General features: G+C 48.6%; 3 protein-coding genes across 11 annotated transcripts in view; 1 reads left to right on the top strand and 2 right to left on the bottom strand.

The window, feature by feature from the left end:
- Positions 1 to 1,390: 1,390 nt before the first annotated feature.
- LOC123513517 (Y+L amino acid transporter 2-like) lies at positions 1,391 to 9,998 on the bottom strand. 2 transcript variants are annotated; one of them, XM_045270730.1, is made up of 10 exons: positions 9,678 to 9,998; positions 7,823 to 8,457; positions 6,879 to 7,100; positions 6,273 to 6,498; positions 5,074 to 5,118; positions 3,539 to 3,662; positions 3,253 to 3,453; positions 3,015 to 3,164; positions 2,445 to 2,622; positions 1,391 to 1,858 (listed from the first exon to the last, which is right to left on the bottom strand). In XM_045270730.1, the coding sequence occupies exons 2-10, from the start codon at positions 8,172 to 8,174 to the stop codon at positions 1,797 to 1,799; spliced, it is 1,560 nt and encodes a 519-aa protein (XP_045126665.1). In that variant the 5' UTR covers positions 8,175 to 8,457; positions 9,678 to 9,998; the 3' UTR covers positions 1,391 to 1,796. The 2 variants fall into 2 exon arrangements, with proteins under 2 accessions (XP_045126665.1, XP_045126664.1); XM_045270729.1 differs by having other exon boundaries at positions 9,627 to 9,998.
- LOC123513516 (monocarboxylate transporter 9-like) lies at positions 8,566 to 13,245 on the bottom strand. 2 transcript variants are annotated; one of them, XM_045270728.1, is made up of 5 exons: positions 13,140 to 13,245; positions 11,494 to 11,764; positions 10,389 to 11,240; positions 10,005 to 10,196; positions 8,566 to 9,626 (listed from the first exon to the last, which is right to left on the bottom strand). In XM_045270728.1, exons 2-5 carry the CDS (start codon positions 11,750 to 11,752, stop codon positions 9,460 to 9,462), a joined length of 1,470 nt encoding a protein of 489 aa, XP_045126663.1. In that variant the 5' UTR covers positions 11,753 to 11,764; positions 13,140 to 13,245; the 3' UTR covers positions 8,566 to 9,459. The 2 variants fall into 2 exon arrangements, with proteins under 2 accessions (XP_045126663.1, XP_045126662.1); XM_045270727.1 differs by having other exon boundaries at positions 12,789 to 13,204.
- A 3,649-nt stretch (positions 13,246 to 16,894) lies between these two features.
- Positions 16,895 to 19,422, top strand: part of LOC123513514 (monocarboxylate transporter 2-like) — a 35,761-nt gene continuing 33,233 nt past the window's right edge. For 2 of the 7 annotated variants that reach the window (XM_045270721.1, XM_045270719.1), the window contains exon 1: positions 16,906 to 17,108. The gene's annotated coding sequence lies outside the window, so the exon portion shown is untranslated. Of the gene's footprint in view, positions 17,109 to 19,422 lie in introns of all 7 variants that reach the window. The other 5 variants (XM_045270725.1, XM_045270723.1, XM_045270720.1 and 2 more) reach the window with 5 other exon arrangements.

A 19,422-nucleotide genomic window follows, 5' to 3' on the forward strand; every position in this document is an offset into this window, starting at 1 on the left:
ATTTGTCTATTTATTCATTCATTCATTTATTTATTTATTTATTTGTTTGTTTATTTACTTATCTATTTACCTATTTATCTATTTTTTATGGGGTACTATTTTTCTTCGCACGTTTTTCGCTTGCTGAGACAAACCTGAATGTGTGTCATGTCTCTCGCCGCTCGCTGTTCACTCTGCCGCGCCTTTGTAAACCTAATGATCAAAATTCCCCCTCACACACACACACACACACACACACACACACACACACACACACACACACACACACACACACAGTGGTAGCGCAGGGCGGCGGTAAACGCGGTAATCACGTACCTGTCGTGCCGCCGCAGGTGAGCCATTAATCGCTACTAATTAATTGGCCTCGTTAGTGGCGCCGCCCGCTAGGCCGCTGCATGGTCCTGCATTGGGTAGCAATTTGCACTGAGCCTAATGTAATGAAGATTGGAGAGGAGAGAGAGGAGAGAGAGAGGAGCAGTGATGGGGGAGGTTTTGCAGGGGAGTAGCATTGAAGGAGGTGAGAAGAGTAAGAGCAAGGAAGAAGAGGAGATGGTGTCATAAGATCTTTAGTTTCTTCGTACTCTTAACCATCACGAAGACCAAGAGGAGGATAGCAAAGGAAGAGTAAGCTGCTGCAGACCTGTTGACCATCTGGTGCTGCTGGTAAAGAGTGCATTATCTAATCTGAAGTGAGGGATGATGATAGTGAGAGTAGTTCATCTTGCTCCATCTTCTGTCAGTGATACCAGATCTTGTCATTCTATCTCTTCTATATGATTTACTATCTTATATATCGTTATTATATCTCTTCTTCCATTTATCTTACAAACTTGGTAATCCCATTTCCTTCAGTTTGGGAGAGGAGGAGGAGGAGGAGTTGGAGGAGGAGGGGGAGGAGGAAGTACCGGGGTAAAAATCATGACAACCCGTCCTCTTTCTTCTACTTTTCCTTATTGCGATTTATGCTCGCCTGCTCCTCTTTCATTATGCTCAGAGTTGTATTCCATTTATTTATTCATTGATTTATTCTATCTGTTCGTTAATTATACTTATTTGCTTTTATTTAGTCATTGTTTTGTATTATTTTGTAAAACTAGTCCTTACTGTGTTGTGTTAAGTGTGCCTTATGTTGTTTATTTGAGATACAACAAGTAGAAACACCAAGAACTGCAAAACTACCACAGTTCATTGAGACGTTAAGAAAGAGAGAGAATCCATTTTGATTCTCGCCGATGGACTGAGAGGCGGTCGAGTCAGCTGGGGCTAAAGAAGTCACGAAGACCAAAGCTGAATCCTCCTCCTCCTCCTCCTCCTCCTCATACTCCTCCTCCTCCTCCTACTCCTTTCTCAACGTGTACAGGTCCTCGCACCAGGGTGTTGACAGAGCCAATAATGAGTCAGGTTTATTGAAGCGTCATGGCACTCTATACATGAGCAAGGCAAGGGAGCAGTGTCGCCTCTCCTGTTGCCAGTGTGGACTCCCTGGCCAGGACGATGAGGGTTTGCGCGACGACGAAGCAGTTTTGTACTAAATATAAGCGAATGGATACATCGGTCAGTAAATTGTGAGTGGTCGGCCTTGACTAAGTGACTTTACTGTACTTGGTTGCCTCACTCCTGCCTGCTCTGTATGACGAGGTTTTTATAGTGACCTTAAATAAGATACAAAAGAAAAAAATATGTATTTACAATGAGCGATGATGGAGACTTGATGGTCATCGTCAACATCAGCAGCAGCAGCAGCAGCAGATGGTGGTGATAGTGATGGTGGTGGTGATAGTGACGAGAACACCCTCTCAGGCAGCCTTTTCTTCCGGCAGCGCTCTGAACACTAGCTGGCACCAGGCGGTCATGCGTCCTGCAACACAGTATCACCACCCTTACTCCACCCATCATCCACACCACTACACTGCCACATCACAGCTAATCTTCCTCCTTCCAGCCTTCATGCTCACCACTACACTGCCACATCACAGCTAACCTTCCTTCTTACTTTTACTTTCAATTCAGGCTTCAAGCACACCCACCACTCACCACTACACTGTCACATCACAGCTAACCTTCCCTCTCACTCTGACTTTCACTCCAGTCTCTCTATCGAAATTCTTGTTCCCTTCACGTTGGACCTTATTCTGAAAAACTTCTGATCGACCCTCCATTATTTTAGAAAGCTTTAGTTAAAGTGACATGATTCAGGTGACAGATTAATAAGATATCTACATTGTTAATAGGAAAAATACTTTTGAGAAGGGAACAATCATCTCTTTGGCCTTGGGAATAGTCGCGGTGAGAGAACGAAGCGTTTGTAAATACTGATCGTTATCCTCTTCATCCTGCCATCTCTCATTCACTTCAGCGTTCCTGTCTCATCTGGCCGCTGTTTGGCGAGACCCACACCCAGGCAGGCTGATGGCACAGTCTCAGTACAACCCCGGAACACTTACGCATGAGTGGTGAAAGCTTCTCCGCGATGTCCCGCCTGTAGATGGCGAAGTAATAGACCGGAAGACCCGAGGCGATGAGGACGAGGCCCACGCCCACCTCCAGGGGACTCTGAATGGCGGGCAGCACCAGCAGGAACACTTGGATCACGGAGAACACCACCGGCAGCCCAAGCCACACCTGGGAGACACAGAGGACACAGGGAGCGAGTAGCACCTGGTGGTCATGGCGCTTTGTTGACTAACATCCTGCACTCACCTTTCAGCTCCACGTTTTTCCTGTCATCTGATCTGCGTAATCTTGCAGTAGCTGGTTTTGTTAAGGGATTGTAGCAGATCAGAAGGCTTAAGCCTCTGGCAACACGCTAAACGGTAAGGCAAGTTTGGCTTGCTAACTGACATCTAACAATGTCTGCGTGCAGCCTGACGTCACGTGGTGAACAGAGTGTTGAAATGCACGGTCCGTACTGGTGACATCCGTGCAGCTCACCACACCAGCAACAACAGCAGCAACATGCCCAGCCTTGGTGAGGCAAGGGTTAAGAATGAAGCGGCGTCGGACTCGGGACTCACCTTGAAGGGTCTGGGTCTGTCGGGCTGGTTGTAGCGGAACCAGAAGAGTGCAAACATGCAGCCCAGGTTGGTGAGCGTCATGGCGTAGGTGGAGTAGGTGATGAGCAGCACCATGTCGGTAGTGACTAGCATCAACAGTAGCCCGACGCCCTGCAACAAGACAGGCACTGTCACCTCACGCCGAAGGAAGGTCGTGTGGATGTGTGTTACTTCCCTGCGGCCTGATTCACGGACTCACATGAAGAGCGATTGCCGGCACGGGCGTGAAGTGGTCAGCGTGCACGAGGGCGAACGCCTCGGGGAATTGTCCTTTCCTCGCACCGACGAAGAAGAGACGTGACTGCGTGAAGATGGCGCCGTTGGTGGAGCCGAATGTGGAGCAGATGACGAAGGCGGGCATAATCCACGCCATGACGCCCAGGGTGCGGCCGGCGAAGGTCTAGGGGGACGAGGAGAGGTAAGCACGTGAAGGAAGAGCTCTACACAGTGACAGTCAAGAAGAAGCCCCGGCCCTTCCCTCTCACCACGGCCACGGCGTCTGAGGAGATCATCTCGGTGGGCGTCAACACGGCCAGATAGGCGGCGTTGGTGAGAGTGTAGATCACCGTCACCAGGGACGTGGAGCAAATGATGGCCAGCGGCAGGTTCCTGTGGGGACACACTGCTTCACCTTGGATACAGGCCGCCGCTCCGCCGCCCACCACCGGCGCCAACCGCCTCGCCACGACACTCACCAACTCTCCAACTCACCACACCGTCACCAACACTCACAACTCACCACACCGACACCAACACTCACAACTCACCACACCGTCACCAACACTCATCAAGTCACCACACCGACACCAACACTCACCAAGTCACCACACCTGCACCAACACTCACCAAGTCACCACACCTGCACCAACACTCACCAAGTCACCACACCTGCACCAACACTCACCAAGTCACCACACCTGCACCAACACTCACAACTCACCACACCGTCACCAACACTCACAACTCACCACACCGTCACCAACACTCACCAAGTCACCACACCGACACCAACACTCTCAACTCACCACACCGTCACCAACACTCACAACTCACCACACCGTCACCAACACTCATCAAGTCACCACACCGACACCAACACTCACCAAGTCACCACACCTGCACCAACACTCACCAAGTCACCACACCTGCACCAACACTCACCAAGTCACCACACCTGCACCAACACTCACCAAGTCACCACACCTGCACCAACACTCACAACTCACCACACCGTCACCAACACTCACAACTCACCACACCTGCACCAACACTCACCAAGTCACCACACCGACACCAACACTCTCAACTCACCACACCGTCACCAACACTCACAACTCACCACACCGACACCAACACTCACCAACTCACCACACCGACACCAACACTCACCAACTCACCACACCGTCACCAACACTCACCAAGTCACCACACCTGCACCAACACTCACCAAGTCACCACACCTGCACCAACACTCACCAAGTCACCACACCTGCACCAACACTCACCAGGTCACCAACTCACCACACCGGCACCAACACTCACCAACTCACCACACCAACACTCATAACTCACCACACCGGCACCAACACTCACCAAGTCACCACACCTGCACCAATACTCACCAGGTCACCAACTCACCACACTGGCACCAACACTCACCAACCCATCACCGACACCAACACTCACCACCTCACCAACTCAGCACACCGACACCAACACTCACCAACTCACCACACCGACACTCACCAACCCATCACACCGACACCAACACTCACCACCTCACCAACTCACCACACAGACACCAACACTCACCACCTCACCAACTCACCACACCGACACCAACATTCACCACCTCACCAAATCACCACACCGGCACCAACACTCACCAACCCACCACACCGAGACCAACACTCACCACCTCACCAACTCACCACACCGACACCAACACTCACCAAGTCACCACACCGACACCAACACTCACCAAGTCACCGCACCAACACTCACCAAGTCACCAACTCACCTGTTTGGGTTCTTCAGCTCCTCCACCACGTAGTAGAGGTTCTCCCTGCAGGGAAAGAGAATAGTCTGCAACTGTCCTGCACTTCCCCAGCGCGCGCGCACACACACACACACACACACACACACACACACACACACACACCCGGTAGCTCAGTGGTTAGAGTGCTGGCTTCACAAGCCAGAGGACCGGGGTTCGATTCCCCGGCCGGGTGGAGATATTTGTGTGTGTTTCCTTTCACGTGTAGCCCCTGTTCATCTAGCAGTGAGTAAATACGGGATGTAAATCGAGGAGTTGTGACCTTGTTGTCCCGGTGTGTGGTGTGTGCCTGGTCTCAGGCCTATCCGAAGATCGGAAACAATGAGCTCTGAGCTCGTTCCGTAGGGTAACGTCTGGCTGTCTCGTCAGAGACTGCAGCAGATCAATCAAACACACACACACACACACACACACACACACACACACAGTGTAGTCACTGTAGTGGTTAGCACGCTCGACTCACAATCGAGAGGATCGGGTTTGAATCCCGTTAAGCGGCGAGGCAAATGGGCAAGTCTCTTAATGTGTGGCCCTGTTCACCTAGCAAGCAGTAAATAGGTACGGGATGTAACTCGAGGGGTTGTGGCCTCGCTTTCCAGGTGTGTGGAGTGTGTTCTGTGGCCTCAGTCCTACCCGAAGATCGGTCTATGAGCTCTGAGATCGCTCCGTAATGGGGAAGACTGGCTTGGTGACCAGTTTGTTTGTTTGTTTGTTTGATCTGCTGCAGTCTCTGACGAGACAGCCAGACGTTACCCTACGGAACGAGCTCAGAGCTCATTATTTCCGATCTTCGGATAGGCCTGAGACCAGGCACACACCACACACCGGAACAACAAGGTCACAACTCCTCGATTTACATCCTGTACCTACTCACTGCTAGGTGAACAGGGGCTACACATGAAAGGAGACACACCCAAATATCTCCACCCGGCCGGGGAATCGAACCCCGGTCCTCTGGCTTGTGAAGCCAGCGCTCTAACCACTGAGCTACCGAGGTGAAACACACACACACACACACACACACACACACACACACACACACTCTCTCTCTCTCTCTCTCTCTCTCTCTCTCTCTCTCTCTCTCTCTCTCTCTCTCTCTCTCTCTCTCTCTCTCTCTCTCTCTCTCTCTCTCTCTCTCTCTCTCTCTCTCTCTCTCTCCTTACCACCCGCTGTAGGAGAAGAGACTCTGGTAAAAGGCGGAGGCAATGGCGGCGGCTTCCCAGTTGGTGCCGTGGAAGGGGCTACTGTAATTGTCCAGGTGTCCTGTGGCAAGGTGAACCACCCCCGCCACGATGATCACCGCCAGCGCCACCACCTTGCTGAACGTGAACACATTCTGCACCTTGGCCGCCCACTTCACGTTCACGCAGTTGATCCACGAGTGGAGGCCTGGCGTGAGCCGCAACACAGCGTCAAGACATTACCTCGACTTGCCTGCTGCTTATGTGATGTTTGTTCGTGTGTGTGTGTGTGTGTGTGTGTGTGTGTGTGTGTGTGTGTGTGTGTGTGTGTGTTTGTTTGTTTGTTTGTTTATTTGTGTTGAGACTCTTAACCATCTTTAATACTGGGACACACCTTGAGATTTGTGTACCATTAGACCATATTATTGACATTAGGAATGGCCTATGGAGGTCAGAAGATTAATGACCATAGTCGTCACTATTTTAATCTCCCCTATGAGTTCCTGAAGCTGTAGCAAATCGCCAAATAGTAAACATGATGAATATGGAAACGCATCATGGTACTGAAGGGGTTCATTGGTCACTCACATATGAGGAGAGCGGCGACCAGTCTGACAGCCGCCTCGGGCACGGCCTCGCACTCCTCCAGGACGGCTCGTAGCAAATAGTTGGCGAAGGTGAGAGCGACCACCGCTCCGCCAGCGTTGTTGCGCACCACGGCCGTCACCCACACGTACAAGAAGGCCGGCAGGGGTCCGAACGCCGCGTGCAAGTAGGCGTACATACCGCCGCTCTCAGGGATCATCGTACCTGGTGCCGCGTCGGACAGTGAGAACAGACATATCACTTTATATCAAGTAATTCTTTTTTTGTCGCTATTTATTCTATTCCCTTGATATCTCTCTCTGGGGAATTTTCTCATTCAATGCATTTAGCTTTTTGGAGCCTTTTTTGGGTGTGTTAACCTGCTTTCAATATTTCAGCGTAAAACGACAAAAGTAACCATCTGTTTTCTTACTTTTTCTCCTGTGTGTCCATGCAAACACCTATTAAGTTTGAAAGGTTAAGGAAAAATTACCAACTCAGCAAAAGGGTTAAGATGGACCAGTTGTAACATTTCAAGGGTTTTCAATAATGATGCAACAAAGAATGTGGCGATGCTGTCAGTCTCCTATAGGCGTGAGAGGAACTCTGCTCAAAGCATTTGAAAGTGGCCTTGCCTTCCTCTCAGCACAACTCGAGGCCATGTTCTCGAGTCAGCCTAGCCTGCTACCTAACCTTTGTATTTGTTGTGCTCATACGAGTAACCTGATGGTAATGACTCAACTTTGATTTAATTGTCAGCTCGTACTATGAGGATGGCGTTGCTAGCATGAGTTATAAAAAGAGACGTGTGTGTATTTATGTGAGACTGCAGGTCCCGCCTTCCCCCCCCCTCCCCGCCTCATCAATAACAGTCACTGAAGCATTCCCTGTAGTGGTGTGTCTTAATCTGTACACTTGTGACTGACTGCGGGTTAATCGTGACTCACCCAGCTCAGCGAAGCAGATGGCGCCCAGCATGGAGAGCAGCCCACAGGCCGCCCACACTGCCAAGGACATGCCCACGCTGCCCACGTAGGAGATGACGCCTTTGGGAGACACGAAGATGCCTGAGCCGATGACGATGCCCATGATCATTGTGATGCCCTCCAGCAGGCCCAGCTCCTTCTTCAAGCGCACCAATGCCCTCGGTTCATTGGGGCTGCTGGCGCACGCCACCGCTATCTTCCTTGCATCCCCTTCTGTTCCCTCGTCCTTGGGAGGCTGTGGACGCTTTCCAAAGGACGGATCCTCCCCATGATCCTCAGAGAAGTCCTGGGCAACATATCCAGGGTTGTCCATGACGCCACGTTTCTGGGCGACGCCTGGATCAGTAAGGCGTGGAAGCAACAGCCGTGTGTTGCTTAAGTTTTTTTTTTTCTTGTGTGTGTGTGTGTGTCCGGCAAGGCGATGACCACGCTTCCTTGTGGAGTCCAGCTGCCGTGTGGCCACAGCCTGCAGGCGGCACCGGTCGGCTCAAACTGCTGTCTGCGTATTGTTTAGATTTTTCGTCTCACCTCGACACTGCGCGCTTTCACCTTGCCGTCCCTGACACTGTATCGTCACCACCAGCATCAGTTTACCTCTGCAATATTATTGACATTTACATTACCACTTCATTCCTTTACTTACCCAGAGAGGCAGAATGGCACTTTTTTTTTCTTTAAGAGATCGGGCAAATTACAAGACCAGCTATTGCTATTTATTTATTTATTTTCCATAATTGAGAACCTGTTAATATTTCATAAATGAATAAATTTAGCATTAGTTAATCTGCACTACCGATAGAAGTGTCCGCGCTAACGGGCCGTGGCCGGACCTTGCGAAAACGGCTGCAGATAGCCGTTGACCCGTGTAATGGTCCAAAGACTCAGCGCCGTGCGGAGGGGCATGCGATATATGCCCGGAGGAGGAGGTGGTGGTGGAGATCTTCAGTAGTAGGGAAGGAAAGGACTGTGCATTGTGAGAAGCGGAGTGAGGGCACGTGTACGTGTTGTGAGGCGGGAAGAGGAAAGACGCGAGTGAGGAAGGAAGCGAAGGTGGATTCGTGCATTCCGTAAGGGAGAGAAACAGAATGTGACGTGAGAAGGGAAGGAGAGTATGTGTTCTGGGAAGGAAGGAGCGAGTGAATTACTGGAAGACAGAGAGGGAGGGACGGACAAAGCGCAAGTCTTGAGAATGAGTATCCTTGGCCGAATCTGCCGTTCACTTCACCTGCCTGCATGACTCAAGAACACACAAACACAAAGGGTCATAGTACCCAAGGGCACGCGGCTCACATGGTAAATGTTTGCAGGCTGGATCGGAACTAGGCTGCGGCTGTGCTGTCCTTGCCACACCTGCGGGGCGGGCCGCACCGGATGGACGAGTAGCCAGGCAAAAACATGAGGACGAACTTCATTGTCGCCACAAATGAGTGATGGTTAAGAGACAATGACTTTAATCGCGGCACCATTACCATCGCCACCGCCGCCGTCACTATAACCACCACCACCACCACCACCATCACCACCACTACCACTACCACTACCACTAAGTCTTGTACTACTGTCTCACCCACCACCTCCACACGGGAAAATGTAGTGCATTAGTAGGTCGCCTGGCGGTGTGTGCTGCTTCTCTCTTGGGGCTCCTGGCGGTTTTCGTAGGCCTGTGCAGCGGGCATGAGGAGCCACAAGAAGAAGCTGAAGCTCATGAGGCTCGCCAGGACCCACATGCTTACGGAGTAGCAGCCGCTGGCGTCACGGATCACACCTGCGAGAGACACTGGTTGCAGGGACGACACACGATTGAGAGTGAAAGTACTGTTAGAGACAGTGCAGGATGAAGGCTTCCCCGGGACTGACTACATGACCGTGAGAGGAGTGAGACTGGCAGGACTGGGCCAGGGAACCGTTGTCGTACAGTGTTGCAGGCGTCCTACCAGCACTCACTCCTACTCACCACCCCTCCATAACCTTGACTTGCATCCTCACGCCCTTTTCCGTTCCCGCCGCCACCCGCCAGCACCCACGTGTCACTGAGGCATGCAGTAGAGGGAAGGAGAGGAAAGCTGTCCTGCAAGGACTATTGTATCATAATATTGCTACAGCATGGTATAGCTACAGTTTGAGGGACACGCGCAGTACTCACCCACCACGGGGCCTACAATAAAGAAGCCGAGCGCTCCAAGGAGGTTCCTGGCGCCGTAAACGGAGATGAGGTAGCGAAGACCGACCACTCGCGTCATGAGAAGATTGTTGAGGCCGTAGAACATCCCCGCGGCACACCCCCACACGCCCATCACTGCCGCATACCACACAGCGCCCATCTGGAAGGTGAACGCTGAAACACACAGTTATTTGAAGACACAACACGTCACCTCGCTGGAGAACATGTTAAATACAGATCCATTCAAGAGAACGAGTAATTGGATTGGAAAATTGGATGATGGGAGTAAGTAACCACAAATGTCACCTCCATGGGAGTGGCGCTAAACACGCCACTCCCACCACCACAGGAAGAGGTTAGGCTTACCCAAGACGGAGGCTGCCATGACGGCCATGCCTGCCATGTAGCACAGCTGCATGTTAAACCACGGCAGATCGGAGAGTGCTGACACACACAACCTCGTGAAGAGATTACTCATCCCAGCGATAGACAAGCACCATGCAGCTGTCTGGAGCGGGTGTCCTGCTGCCTGGAGGGCGAAGGGAACCATCACCAGGAAGTTTGCCTCCGCGTTAATGATGAGAGAAGACGCCAGGCCGATAATGAGGCACGTGGGCTTCCGCAACACGCGCATGTCTCTCATCACGGACCGCGCTACGCGGCCCAACGTCCTGCATACACCACATGCACCACTCCTGTCCCTCCACACTGTAGAAGTCGCAGTGGGAGCCTCTGTCTTGGCCACAATGACCACAGTGTGGACGGGGAGCGGATTGTCTTCCCTAGCCGCAGTACTGTAGCTCTGGGATACTCGTCTGTGCGAGGGCGCCACACACAGTGGGTCGTCTGTGTTCTCTGTACTGTCATTGGCGACCTTCACCTCCGCTGTCTTTGGTTCTCTGGTCTTGGCGTGTGAGGGCAGCAGGGACGAGAAGGCCACGGCGTCCTCCACTGCGATGTCTTTTTTTGGCTTCTTCCAGTGCCACTCGACGGGCTGGAACACACAGGCCCCCACCACTGCATGCAAGGTGATGCCGCCCAGGACCATTGTGGCGCCCCGCATCCCGTATTCCTCCTGCAGAAGGCGGATGACGAGGGGACTGATAAAGTGACCGAGCCCCGCCCCGGCCACCAGACAAGCAGTGGCGCGGCCGCGTCTCTCCTTGAAGTAATGAGCTAGAATGAGATAGCCGACGCAGGAGAGCCCGTTGCCGAGTCCTGCCGCCAAGATAACATGAAAGTGTCAATGCTCTGCTCTGCCAGCTGCACACAAGATCACAATTGCTCATAACAAAATCACGAGATATCTAGTACATATGCATGAAGAAGCGGTACTGTTTCAGATCCTGAACTGTTTTTAATGAGCTGAAATATTATGATGAACTAAATAGAAAACTATATACTAAAAAATGTGACACTAGGAAAGGAGACAGCAGCTCTCAGTGTGCGTGCCCTGTGCTCTGTCACTTACCGCAGCCGAGTGAGAAGGTGATGAGAAGGTGGGTGGGGGAGGCGGCGAAGGCACTGAGTGTGAGAGAGGTGGCGGTGAGGAGCGTCCCTGTCACGGCCACCTTCCGGAAGCCAAACTCCTTGGCGAGGGTACCCATCACAACCCCTGCCAAGCGCCACACCACCAGGAAGGTGTTGAAGATGACAGCGATGGTGGTGGAGGAGGTGCGCCACTCCAGCAACTGTTGCGAGAACAGGATGCCGAAGGAGGGCAGCAGCATGGGCACCACCAGCTAGAGAGAGAGAGAGAGAGAGAGAGAGAGAGAGAGAGAGAGAATCAGCCTTTATCACATTATATAGTGCAGTAAGATCGTCATTCATGTCTTATTATACATTATCAGCTTTGTCTTGTCTTTCATTGAAGTGTTTCTGGGAGTGTCAGAGATAACGAAATCCAGCCACAGTCCGAGCGAACGTGCAGATAAAACCAAATAATACTTAATACGCGTAAATTCGCCCATAAAAACATGTTATGTATATATTACTAGGGTGTTGATAGTTGACATGGCAACACCTTCCAAGTAGTCGGTTCATGCGATAAGTACGTATCCTTTGAATATTTTTACACAAGACTGATATCTCTCTGACTGGAGGAGAAATATATGAAAGACGTCATGGCGTGTCTTAGTGTTGGAATAAAAGCACTGCCCTCTTCTTACATTATCTTTGTTTTCCTTTTGAGTCTCTTTGAAAATATTCACGGAGGTAGGTAGCTCCACAACACAGCGGCAGAGCTGTGCGCGGCCAGATTCTCCTCGCCCTGACCCCTGCGAAGAAAGGACGCATCTTCCTATCATTTCATTCTCGCGGCAGTGTAGTGTGGTCACTAACCGCTGGCTGATAGACAGAGGGAGATAGGACGCCAGATGACCAGCAGAAACTAAGCTAACAAAAGTGTCAGGGGCAATGCCACTGTGCCGTGCCGCGGTGACGGACAGGAGGTTGTGTTGCAGGCTCAGCCCTGCGCACCGCCATGGGCTGATGTGTACCAACACCACACCTTTGTTTGGCCTCCTCAAGCTGCCTCTGAACACGTCCTTTGTTTGCTTGCACTAAGATTAACTAAGGCTTGTATAACGTGCACGTGTGCGTGGTCACATGTTGTGCGTTTATTTGTTCTTATAATACATTTGGTTTATAGGCTATTCAAGCTCGTGCGCGCGCGCACACACACACACACACACACACACACACACACACACACACACACACACACACACACACACACACACACGATAAGTGTAGAGCGCCACTTACAGCAATAAGGAACACTCCTGCAGCCACCACCCATCCCCAGCCGCCGTCAGGAGGCTGAGGCTCGCACTGACTCTCATCGCCTTCCTCGGGCGCCGCTGCTGCCATGCGTGCACTGTGACGCAGCGGAAGTGCACGCCTGGGTCCTTCTTGGGCAGGGATGTGAGTTGATCACGCTCCCTCTCACCACTATACCTCCCCTTGACCGTTCACTAAACACTGTCACATATTCACTACATTCTCGCCACTAGAATGGGACACTACACCAGACCGTGGCCGAGCATCTGTACACCACACTTACAGGAGCGACTGAAGCAAGTCACTCACCATCTCCGCCCCTCAGTCCCTGCTCACCGTGCAAGTGCCAGTGAGTGACTCCCTGGCGCCGCTGCTCTGGCATGGTGCAGACGCTTATGTATTATCCACCTGTAAGAGAGAGAGAGAGAGAGAGAGAGAGAGAGAGAGGGAGGGAAGGAAGGAGGAGAGAGCGTCTGTATCTGCGAGATGGAGTTTTGAGAGTGTACGTTATCACAACTGTTCGTCCTCAGTCATGTCTCATAGCTGTCCTACTTTCCTCCTCCTTTCCCGACACTTCGCTTAAATACTCGACTCTATCCCAGCCTCCCCTATCCTCCTCCCGTCTCATCTGCCACCCTCTTCCGCTGTGTCCTAACATGCCGGATACCCTCAATCACTAGGCCAGGAGAGGCGGGTTGAGCGGGACTGGGGAGGGAAGAGAGAAACCGTTGTGAAAAAAAATAAACATTCACTCTCACACACACACACACACACACACACACACGTGCTTGTACGTCTCCATAGATACGATTACATCCGTCACTATCACTCTACGATAATGATAAACGCGTGATATTTGCTGCTATACTTATCTTCTATATACTTATCTTCTTTCTCCTCCTCCTCCTCCTCCTCCTCCTCCTCCTCCTCCTTCTTTTATTTATCATTTCTCGTAAGCCTAGGTTAGTGTGGATTAGTGAAGTCAAACAACATAGCGAGAGATACCCCTTTGTTATTTGTGAACTTATGTAATCTTCCTCCTCCTCCTCCTCCTCCTCCTCTTGTTTTGTGTATACTGACCTACAAAGCTATGATAACAATGGTGGTGTTGACGTTGAAGTGAGTGGTAGGTGGTAGGGAACAAGGAATGAAGTGTTTTCTCATTTTGTGTTTGCCCACCACTCACTGTATAGTCTTCATTTATGTAACAGCGCAGATCTTGATACTATTTATTCTGGTGAGGTGAATCGTGCTGGGGACAAATGACCGTCACGCTGTTTCCTAACACTGTCATCGTGAGTTGTTTTTAACCCCTTCAGTAGTGGGAGGCATTTTTGTACCGTGAGTTTTGGGTATGATTGGACGATTTTATTTAGATTACGAAGGGTCTATGGAGGTCGTAAGATTAATGACCGGAGTCTTCACTATTTCAATCCCAACATAAGTTTTTGAAGCTGTATAAAATCACCAAATAGTAGCCAGAATAAATAAGAAATTGCGTCATGGTACTGAACGGGTTAACCTCTTCACTCTGGGCAGTAGAAAAAGGTCCCAGCATCGTATCTGGACAGGTAGCGCCCGCCAAATTTTGAGACGTCTGTACTGAATATAAGTTTTAACCTCGTACCGCAGACGTACCTTACAGTTTTGTTTGTGTGTTCTCTTAAGCTTCTGGTAAGTCTACAGAATGATTCGTACGCTTGTGGATAAACCATTTACTGCATAGAAACTTATATTGTGTTCCTTTTTTCTTATTTAGCCTTCTTTGAATTTACATTATCTATTTCTGTCTCGTGGCAAGTCTTGTACCTAAATGGATAGATTGTGACCATATGATGTTTATTAGAATGACTGCCTCTTAAGTACGGTTCTTCACTCACACACCCACACGCACACACACTTTTTTTTCCTTCTTCTCTGCGCATTGTATGATTCACTGTTTATGAACGCATTCTAATTCAGTGACGAATCTTGAAAGACTAAAGAAGCTTGAAGGCTGCGGCAGTGAAAGAGGAACAACACTACTGTCCTCTCCTCGCCCTGCCACGAAACTTGACTTAAAAGTGAATAGATACCATCTCTACAATATCTAACGTCCCTTGACCTACTCCAGTGCAGGGAATGGGAGGTGAAGGGGTATTGTCTTGACGTTAGAAGGAGAATGCAAAGGGAAAAGAATCACCAACACTGGGAGATAAGAATTCATGGAAGATTTGTAATTTTGGAACGTAAAGATTGACATGATATTGATTTTAACATTATGCTGATGAGAAAAAAAAAAAAAAAAAATCCGTAACGGTGAGTGTGTCCGTATTCAGAAACGCTTTGTTCTTTCTCTCACAACGACTATTTTCCAAGGCCACGGAGATGATTAGCGTTGTTTTCAAGAGTATTTATCCGGTTAATAATGTAGAAATCTTGTCAGTCTGTCTCTAGAACCGTAGAAACACCTTGAAAACCTTGTGAAAATTTAAATAAACCCTGTTGAAGTGGTGGAGGTTAAGCACAGAAGGGTTTGAGAATACGTGACTATCATTGAATGTCATTGAGAGAGAGAGAGAGAGAGAGAGAGAGAGAGAGAGAGAGAGAGAGAGAGAGAGAGAGAGAGAGAGAGAGAGAGAGAGAGAGAGAACTATAGCTGGCTTACTGTAAACATTGACTACATGAGTTATTGTTATGCTGTTACTTGTCACTTACAGGCGAGTTCACTGATATTAGAAGCTACTTTAGACCCAACAGGGCTCATAAATGCAGGCCAAGTCTATAAATGTCTACCTTGATACGTATAACTATTTTTCTGACGCTGATAGAAAACGATATACTAAAGGGAGGACTAAGAGAAACCTGCCCTGAGGGGTTGCTCCAGTCTCGCCGCCCCTCGGTAAGCAATTTTTTATCACCATTATGCTTTCCTTGTGGCAGATAGCGACTCGTATCACTTCAGAGATGACCTGTCTGCTCTACCCGCCCCCCTCCTTATGTGCATTAAGATCCCGAGCGTGGTGGTGTTATTGTAATAGTCATCAATATTTCAAGCCAGCAAGCAAGTGGTGATACGATCCCTTTGTTAATTGGTGCTCTGTCACAGTTGTATTGGTACCGATGAATAATTCAATCTAAGCTGTTTTATTTTATTTTATTCTATTTTTTCCTTATTGAAGTGTGTTTTGATAATTGGTAGAATGTGGGATTATGTTTCACAGGTAGTGACGGAAATGTGACGTTCACAATATTACTACAACTACTATCACCACCACCACTACCACTATCACCACCACCACCACCACCACTATCACCACCACCTGTCTGTTTTACTGAAGGTCTTTTTTGGTTTTATTTCCTGTGATGTGCGAAAGTGAATATTTCTTCAAGGAAAAAATACTAAAAATTACTGCGTTATTTACAAAATTGTTGATTAATGTTCGTGTTTTTTTTCTCCAAGCTACTACTACTACTACTACTACTACTACTACTACTACTACTACTACTACTACTACTACTACTACTACACAGGAATCTCTACTAGTGTGTGAATTCTCACGGCCATAAGCACATGATGACGGATGGAAATAGAAAAAAAGAAAAAAAAATAAATGTAAAATGAGAATTGACTTGAATTGCCGCATGGAGGTCGAAGTGATCATATAACGTCAAGTTGTTTGCTGCCTCAGCCGCGAAATTTCTTTAAGTCGGGACTGAATTCACAACAGATCACAAGTAGGAGGAAGAAGTTGTTGTTTTTGGTTCTGCTGCTGCTGTTGTTGTTGTTGTTGTTGTTGTTGTTGTTGTTGTTGTTGTTCATGTTTTTCTTGTTCCCTCACCTGTGTTTTGAATAAGCTTACCTTAAATAATAAACAGATAGTAGAAGTAGTAGTAGTGGTAGAAGTAGTAGTGGCTGTCATTGTCGTGGTAACTGTTATTCTCGTCTTTGTTCTTGTCGTCCATGGTGATGTCACTCATTTGTTGTTATTGTCTTCTCGTTGTATTTGTTGTTATTGATATCGACATTGCGTCTTTGTCACCGCCGACATTGTTTTTATTTTATTTGTCGCCTTCCTTGTCATTGTTTTTAATGGTGTCGGATCGTCCCCTCATCAAGGTCTATGAGAAGCATATTAAAATTCAAGAAACTGATAGAGTCCGGTGTACCTTGACTCTCCTCCGACACTCTCCTCTATGGGTCTCTGGCGGTATCTGGCAATGGGCGGCTGCTCTGTCTGTCGGTGCCATTTCTCCCCACAGTGATCGCTGCGGCAGAAACACCACAACAGTCACCGGCCCTGCCCATCACGGCGCCACCAGCAGGTACTCGGCAGGGAAGAGGAGTGGGTGTGATGGAGAGATAATGCATTGTCATCATCTCTTCCGTATCATTATCACCATCTTTCATCATATTATCATCAGAACAGACACGGAAGTTTGTAAAGGTTTCGATTCCTTTAATGAACAGCTGAGAGAGAGAGAGAGAGAGAGAGAGAGAGAGAGAGCGCTACCATCATCCAACAGCACCTATTATATAAACATTCAAGTGTTACATTCATTACGATGTTTCTTTTTTTTCTTTATTTATTTTCATTCTTTTCCTTCTCCAGTATCGGTGTTCTATAGCTTCATTGTACGTTCTTTGTATTCAGAATAACAAACACAACTAATTCGTATATAGAAAGAGAAATAAACTGGTAGAAACATGATACACCCTCCATCACTTCCCAGCATCGCTTCGTTGTAGAGCCACGGTGTGTAGAACATGTCAAGGGCACCTGTCTCTCTCTCTCTCTCTCTCTCTCTCTCTCTCTCTCTCTCTCTCTCTCTCTCTCTCTCTCTTGGCATCGGTTAGGCCTCGGAATATGCTATTCTTCTCTCCCTCTACCTCTCCCTCTGACACTTTCTTTTTTTTTTTTTTTCCGTCCCTCCCTCCGTCCTTCCTTCTGTCTCTTTCTCTATCCTAGTTTTCTCTTGAGCTCTGTTCTTGAGGCGCGGGAGACAGATCACTCCCACAATGCATCGCACATGAAACAGGCAATATATATATATATATATATATATATATATATATATATATATATATATATATATATATATATATATATATATATATATATATATATTCCCTGACATGAACGCGAATTCATTAAAGTATTGAAGTGTACATCACTAACTTAAAGAATGAGTAAATGGATGGAGACATAGATGTCTCCAGTAGTAGTAGTAGTAGTAGTAGTATGGGAGGAGGTAGTAGACACCTACCGAAACAATAACTTACTCCCAGTGAGATCTAATAGCACTAGTTCAGGAGGTGCTGTGAACCTTCCATTAAAGCTAGTTGTGATCTCGTTGAATGTTTCCCTTTGTGTCTCACAACTCAAGGGGGTAGTCACAGCCTACCCTCTAAAGACAGCTCTCCTTCTTCACACAAAACTACATGCACTTACCACACATACACCCTTCACTCCAAATCAAAATTTAAAAGAAAAATGGGACCCAAAATAAACAACGCCTCAGAGTCCCCTCTGGGAGGGACCAAAATGTCCCCAGGTCGGACACCTCTCCTGTTGAAGACCACAAATGCCTTGACACCTCCCTCAACTTTTTCTACATTAACTTCTGCAACATTCGCGGTCTTAGATCTAATTTTCAATCTGTGGAACACCACCTCTCTCTACTAAACCTCATCTTCTTTTCCTCACCGAAACACAGCTGTCTGAGGCAACTGACAGTAGCCCTTCTCTGTTCCCTCCTACTTTCTCTATTCTCATTTTCATTCCAAAGCTGGATGTTGCGTCTATGTACGCAACGACTTAACTTGCTCTCGTGCCCACGCTCTTGAGTCTTCCGAATTTTCCACCATCTGGCTACGACTTAACAGTCACTCTCAAACTAAATTCATCTGTGCTGTTTATCTCTCCCTAACTCTTCTGACTATAGTAATTTCTTCGACTACTTAACTTCTAAAGTGGAGCACATTCTGTCCCTCTACCCTTTCGCTGAGATTTCCATTCTTGGAGATTTCAATGTTCACCACCAGCTTTGGCTTTCCTCTCCCTTCACTGACCACCCTGGTGAACTAGCCTTCAACTTTGCTATCCTCCATGACCTAGAGCAACTGGTGCAACACCCTACTCGTATTCCTGACCGTCTTGGAGACACGCCCAACATTCTTGATCTCTTCCTCACCTCTAACCCTTCTGCTTATGCTGTCACCCTTTCATCTCCGTTGGGCTCCTCCGATCACAATCTCATTTCTGTATCTTGTCCTATTTTTCCAATCCCTCCGCAGGATCCCCAAAGCGAAGGTGCCTCTGGCGTTTTGCCTCTGCCAGTTGGGGGACCTGAGGAGGTATTATGCTGATTTTCCTGGAATGATTATTGCTTCCGTGTCAGAGACCCATCTCTTTGTGCTGAACGCATAACAGAGGTGTTAGTATCTGGCATGGAGGCGTACATTCCTCATTCTTTTCTCAACCTAAACCTTCTAAACCTTGGTTTAACTCAGCCTGTTCTCGTGCTATACATGATAGAGAGGTTGCCCACAAAAGGTACTTGAGCCTTCCATCTCCTGAATCTCATGCACTTTATATCTCTGCCCGGAATCATGCCAAGTCTGTTCTTCAACTTGCCA

Source organism: Portunus trituberculatus, chromosome 36, assembly GCF_017591435.1.
Source record: "Portunus trituberculatus isolate SZX2019 chromosome 36, ASM1759143v1, whole genome shotgun sequence".
Classification (NCBI taxonomy): Eukaryota; Metazoa; Arthropoda; class Malacostraca; order Decapoda; family Portunidae; genus Portunus; species Portunus trituberculatus.

Excerpts from the sequence above, each read along its gene's own strand:
- LOC123513516 (XM_045270727.1), bottom strand. The coding sequence starts at position 12,893 with ATGGCAGCAGCGGCGCCCGAGGAAGGCGATGAGAGTCAGTGCGAGCCT. Across the intron at positions 10,197-10,388 it reads CATGGCAGCCTCCGTCTTGG|CGTTCACCTTCCAGATGGGC; the intron begins GTAAGCCTAACC and ends TGTGTGTTTCAG. Across the intron at positions 9,627-10,004 it reads TATTGTAGGCCCCGTGGTGG|GTGTGATCCGTGACGCCAGC; the intron begins GTGAGTACTGCG and ends TGTCTCTCGCAG.
- LOC123513517 (XM_045270730.1), bottom strand. The coding sequence starts at position 8,174 with ATGGACAACCCTGGATATGTTGCCCAGGACTTCTCTGAGGATCATGGG. Across the intron at positions 3,663-5,073 it reads GAGCTGAAGAACCCAAACAG|GAACCTGCCGCTGGCCATCA; the intron begins GTGAGTTGGTGA and ends GTGTCCCCACAG. Across the intron at positions 1,859-2,444 it reads GAAGCTTTCACCACTCATGC|GACGCATGACCGCCTGGTGC; the intron begins GTAAGTGTTCCG and ends ACTGTGTTGCAG.